Source organism: Adiantum capillus-veneris, chromosome 6 (assembly GCF_014529385.1).
Source record: "Adiantum capillus-veneris isolate H3 chromosome 6, ASM1452938v2, whole genome shotgun sequence".
Lineage (NCBI taxonomy): Eukaryota > Viridiplantae > Streptophyta > Polypodiopsida > Polypodiales > Pteridaceae > Adiantum > Adiantum capillus-veneris.
In genome coordinates this window covers 74,843,998-74,849,399 of record NC_140936.1, presented here as the reverse complement: position 1 = coordinate 74,849,399, position 5,402 = coordinate 74,843,998, and the positions used below count along the sequence as shown (strand labels likewise).

The following is a 5,402-nucleotide window of genomic DNA, read 5'->3' as shown; positions in this document are numbered from 1 at the left end:
TTTCTAAGATTTGTAAATGACTGCAAATGAGATAACTAAAACCAAAACAATGTTGAACAATGTGCCTAAGAACCTGCACTACGAGGTTGGAATTTGCACCTAGGATACAAAATCCTCATAATCTCCCTGTGCATTCAAGAAATTTATCACTTCAAAAATGCCATAGGACCAAGCACTCACCAAAAAACACTTGAAGCATATGAGAGAGAATGGAAAAGATAATAATGTGTACTTTGATTTCATCCATGTCCTCCTTGAAGCCTATTGAAAAGGCATCATGGTCTCTCTCAAAGTCATCAATGTGCTTTGTGAATGCCTAAAATAACCAGCATAGCACTTGTTTAAAAGTCTAAGATGTGTAGGGATGGCGAAAAATCTCAAAGAACCAGCTGGATTATTGAAATGGAAGAAACGCATCCACATTGGAACTCAAGGATATTAATTATGCACAGGAAAGTAGCTCAGTCATAAACGACAGTGTGTAATGCACTAAGATTCACCTGCACAAAGCAGCAACTGAGGAGAAAATCAAGATCAAGCATAATGAAGCTTGATAGAAGAAAAGACCTAGAAAGCAGGAAAAAAAACCATACTCTAAATGGGCAAAAAAAAACGCACCTGAAGAAACTTCGATATACAAGATGATTTAGTTGTGATTCCCTTTGAGAGCGGCATGCATGAAACCAAGCAAAGCACAGCAAGGCAAGAACTGGCAGCAAGCTTGGGAGGAGTGGACTGTCTTTGAGTGAGGAGGGCCCTGGTGGCGTTTAGCTCCTCTACTTTCCATCACGAGACCAAATCCCTGTTAGTATGAAGTTATTATAAGACTTCACTGCCCTTAGGGGCGCCTGCAACACCTCCATCGAACATCCACCTTCTGTTCATCGTGAGCTCATCCATAATTTCTCCCGCCTGTCGGGTATCCCTTCTCTGCTTTCCTCATGCGCCCACACCCAGAGAGAGAGAGATGGATGTGTGCCGAAGGGCCCCCCTGTTGCCGGAGCTCTCCTCCTCTCGTGATTCTAATTTATGAAAAAATGGGCTTTCAACAAACTTACACGGCATAGATTAAAGCAGAAAGTACCTATTGAAGCAACACCACCAAGTGCTATGGCCACAGCCTTAAGAGGCAAGCGGTCTCAGAGGAGAATATAAGGCAAGTGCTTTTCAGCAAGGAGAGGGCTGCACTCCCTTGGAGTATTACAATCACTCACTTCCTCTACTGTTCATGAAAAACAGCCCAAGCACAACTCCCCCTTCAAGCCTTTCCTCTCCTTTGCTTGCCCTGCATCAAAAGAAAAGCTGGCCATGGCGATGGTGGGTTCCAAGCTGCTTGTTGTGTGCAGCCCATTGCCACACCTCCCACGACAAAACACTCCTGTCGTTCGCCAACAAACGATGCTACAGAGCTGTGAGGAATTTGAAAATCAGTATGCCAGAAAAACTCATTGATATCATTCATCATTGCTTTTACACGCTCTTCATTTCATGAGTGCCCACTATCATATTCAACCAATCAAACTTTTTCTTTACAAAAATAAAAAACTGAAATTGCCTTTAATTTTTTTGGTATTTTCCAACAGCAAAAAGGAAACCCATCTCTATAGCCTTTGCCTTCGGCAGGCCAAAAACTCAATCCAATGGTCTATTTGAAGGGAGGTTTTGTGTGCACTTTGTGTGTCCCTCTGTAAACTAAAATACTTCAATAAGCTTTGATAATACACCTCATGTGTAGGTTCAAATCAGTTGTTCTGTCAGTGCATCTATATATATATATATATATATATATATATATATATATGTACATACATGAATGCATACATAGGGATGTGTGTGTGTGTAACACCAGTCTTAAGCAACCAGCATCCCCTACATAGCAACAGCAGCTTGAATTTATTTTGAATGTTTATGCAACAGTACTTTTCGTTCGCTTTTTTTTCCCACCTGCTTTCGTGGATGCTGCTCCAGTGATTGGGGGAAGACGACGCAGCAATGTCAACACGAAAGCTGGTTTGTTCAGCATCCGATGCTGAGAGGACATTCTCTAGCACAAATTTTCAAAATTCAATAAAATCATTAGAATTGAGGCGCAATAGCAGGAGCTGCAGGACCAATGGCAACAAGCACGAACCATTTGCATATCAGGCCCTTGCAGCTCACAATTGTGAGTGCAAAAGAAAAAAAAAGTGGCTACTCAAAACTCTGGGGCAGTGCTACTCAAAACTCATCAAAGTTCTCCATTTTGAACATCTCTTGGAGACCAGGTTTTTGTAGATCCAATAGTTGTTTGTGAAGGTTGTTACAACTATCCGAAAAAAAGGGGGATCTTGATGTTTTCACAATTTGTTTAAGCTGCTCCTTCAGTCCTTCATCCAGCTCAAAAGCCTCCAAGCCCTTTACAACCAGGACAGTCTGCAGATCTTTACCTCTTCTCTTTGAACCACACTTTCCAAGCCTGAGCAGCTCATCCCTTCTGTCCCCCGTCAGCTTCCATGAAATCATCGTCAGGCTGCTTCTCTTTCCTAGTCTCCTTCAGAGCATCTTGGATGGGTTTTGAAGCAGATGCTTCTACCGCAGCAGAAATAAGTGTTGCATCTACCCAATTTGCACTTGCTTTATAACCTTTATCAAACACATTCATATATAAGCTCATATAAGGCATCTCTGATGCTACACGCAACCCTGCATACTGAGGAGAAGCCTTGGCAACAGTTACATTGGTTGCATCATCTTTCCCCCTTAACTTCACCTGAACATAGATAACTGTTGTGTTGTTCTGTGTCAATTCATCACCATCATCGCCAGTAAAGGTAAAAATGATGAGATCAACCCCCCATGCGCCTGCAATACATTGGACTGCACAGCCTCGCTCAGCAAAGTGCAAAAAGTCATCAAATGTCATATCAGAGAGCTTCTTGTAAATCCTTCGAAATGAGTTGAAATGCAACTGGGCTTTGGCTAATTTCTTTTCCTTGTCAGTCAGTGGTCGCGTAATCAATTCTGACAATGACTTTCCAACCAAGTGCTTGCAGAAATTATCCACAGTGCAGAGGCCAGACTGACTTTCCTCTCCTTTCTTTTCCGCCTCTAGAAGTATGATCTTAGCTACGAGCTCAGCCGTAAATCCCCTGTCAATCCAACCAGCTGCCAGCGCATTCACTAGTGAGGTATAAAGTTCCCGACTCCTTCCTGATCCATTCAGACGTCTAATGGCCTCTGCTGCAGCACTTGATACAAGTGGCTCAGAGCTCCACACTGTCCATACCAGTTCTCGAGATGGCGAAAACAGAAAGAACTGACAGAAGATGGTTCGCCACCAGTTTTGACGCGAGTTCAGAGCGGGGGTCGACATCAAGTCCAATGGTAGCTCCTAACAAACTCAATGCTGCCTCTTCCGGGAGGTCCTTGTCGTCAATGATGTGTTCAAGTCATTTACCAGACCCTCCCAACAGCTTATCTTGAGCAAGGCGGCGTGTTACCTCAAAGGCACATAGCTTAGCATGCTCTGAATACTCCTCCCCTTTACGTAAATAAGGCAGATGAGACCTGAAAGTAGCCCACCACAATGGCCTGCCGTATCTCACAGCCCCAATTCGACTAGCAATGCTGTTAAGAGTTTTAGCGGAAAAGAGCTGCAGTGAATCCTTTCCTGAGATGTCTGCTGAGAAGGTCCCCCAGATTGGAGATGCTAGCTTGACATTACCAGCAGTTACTCGGTCCGAAGGGTCAGCCAAATCCGGAGCAGAAAAATTTGATATTTCAGAGGATGTGTCTATAAACAGAACAACAATTCCACATCCGCCAACTGCACGCGTGGCTCTTCTGATTGGAAGGAAGCAGTTCAACTGATCATCATTCCTCACCAGATGCCTAGCTTCATCAAACACAAATACATATTCCAGCTTCTGAGCATTCTTCATCAAACTGTTTGGCCAAAATCTCACAAATTCTGTATGAGCTTCGATTTCCCACGTGGCCCATGTAATCTGCTTGCTTTGCTGAATTTTAGTCAAACCATCTTTTCGACTGAGCACAGCTAGAAATTTCTCGGTCTGCTCTTGCACATCCTCCCAATAATTGTTGCCTTGTCTTGTCTCGATCAAAAACTTTTCACGATTCCAATACTATTCTTCACTTTATTTTCCAGCACACACAAGCATGCACAGAAGTAAGCCAAAGTAAAATTCATGCAAGCTAGTTGCCCTCGTAGGCTCTCATCACTGCCAAGATGCTTCATAGCTTGCTGATGGAACCATTTCGCTATCGGAGATATCTTGGGATAGCCAGTCCCAGCTGCAAACGAACAATAAACAACCCATACATCCTTCTTCCACAATTCGCATACCACCCTGCTCTTCCCCCAACCACTAGACTGGAAAAGGCCAGCAGTCGGAGCATAGCCATACCCCCTCGCATTATGCACGACAAAGCCTGATGCATAGTGGAGACGTTGTCTGGGTTCTGGAATTCCAGGTTAAACGCCTTTTCTAAAAGAGCATGAAAAAGAGAAAACATCAGAGAGCAAGGGGCGGAAAGCTTTGCTTATCTCCAGTCAGTCGGCTTACCTGTGGTACTCAACTCATCAAGTTCTATCCGCTGTTTTTGGATAATCCTGAAAATAGAGAATGAAGCAAGATGAGAGGTGAATTTCAATCGGCAAAGCCCTACTCACAGACACAGACAGAACATTACCTCCTGGTTCGTCAGATATGAGAACGTGCACGACCTCGGGCCACGTAAGGGACATCGGCTCCACTTCTGAGAGTGGGAGCCATGTCCCCGAACCATAGAATTCTACAAACACTTCCTTCACCGCATGCTTCACCCGAAGCGTATCCAGCAACCGAAACGTGCAGCCCTCAAGATCATCAGGCACAGGCACGCGTTCCACTGCTCTCTTGTCGAGCGTGTCTGCATCTCTGGCTTTCTCGGCTGCTCGGTGTAGCGCGACTTCTCTCACCATTGCTGTGTGACCTAAAATAGGAGCTAGAGCGGAGTGGCAGCGGGCTTGCCCTAAAAGTGGAGCACCACAATTTGTTTTTTTACGTGTAAGTTTTTCATTGGGTGGAATTTTTTTTGGCTTTTTCAGTCTCTCTCTCTCTCTCTCATGCTCTCTCTCCTCTTCTCTCTCGATGTGCATTCTCTCTCTCTCTCTCTCTCTCTCTCTCTCTCTCTCTCTCTTCTTCCTTGCATGTGTCTTCTTGCATAAGCCTTCCAGGTGTCGTGTGTAGGAAAAAAAAGGGGCAAGGTTGGAGGGGGAAAAAACATGATTTCGTTATGGTTTCTTTGATCTTAGAGAAAAAAGGGAGCATTTTTCATATCCATTGTTGTGTTGAATTCTCCGACCTTAAAGAGAAGCAAGTATTTATTTCTTGTTGTGCTGAAAAGATGATTTTCCCTAT

General features: G+C 44.1%; 2 protein-coding genes across 2 annotated transcripts; both read right to left on the bottom strand.

Annotated features, from left to right (window-relative positions):
• Nucleotides 1-212: 212 nt before the first annotated feature.
• Nucleotides 213-3,352, bottom strand: LOC147455708 (uncharacterized). Its single transcript, XM_086514416.1, has 2 exons — nucleotides 1,945-3,352; nucleotides 213-1,409 (listed from the first exon to the last, which is right to left on the bottom strand). Exon 1 carries the CDS (start codon nucleotides 3,350-3,352, stop codon nucleotides 2,465-2,467), a length of 888 nt encoding a protein of 295 aa, XP_086370542.1. The 3' UTR covers nucleotides 213-1,409; nucleotides 1,945-2,464.
• Nucleotides 3,353-3,428: 76 nt separating this feature from the next.
• LOC147455707 (uncharacterized) lies at nucleotides 3,429-5,005 on the bottom strand. Its single transcript, XM_086514418.1, has 4 exons — nucleotides 4,673-5,005; nucleotides 4,566-4,596; nucleotides 4,322-4,487; nucleotides 3,429-4,089 (listed from the first exon to the last, which is right to left on the bottom strand). Exons 1-4 carry the CDS (start codon nucleotides 4,961-4,963, stop codon nucleotides 3,429-3,431), a joined length of 1,149 nt encoding a protein of 382 aa, XP_086370544.1. The 5' UTR covers nucleotides 4,964-5,005.
• Nucleotides 5,006-5,402: the final 397 nt, after the last annotated feature.

Bases quoted from the DNA above. Each gene is read 5' to 3' on its own strand.
- LOC147455708 (XM_086514416.1), bottom strand. From the start codon at position 3,352: ATGTCGACCCCCGCTCTGAACTCGCGTCAAAACTGGTGGCGAACCATC.
- LOC147455707 (XM_086514418.1), bottom strand. From the start codon at position 4,963: ATGGTGAGAGAAGTCGCGCTACACCGAGCAGCCGAGAAAGCCAGAGAT. The intron at 4,597-4,672 runs GTGAGTAGGGCT...ATCCAAAAACAG, and splicing joins GTAATGTTCTGTCTGTGTCT to CGGATAGAACTTGATGAGTT. The intron at 4,488-4,565 runs GTAAGCCGACTG...ATGCTCTTTTAG, and splicing joins TGATGAGTTGAGTACCACAG to AAAAGGCGTTTAACCTGGAA.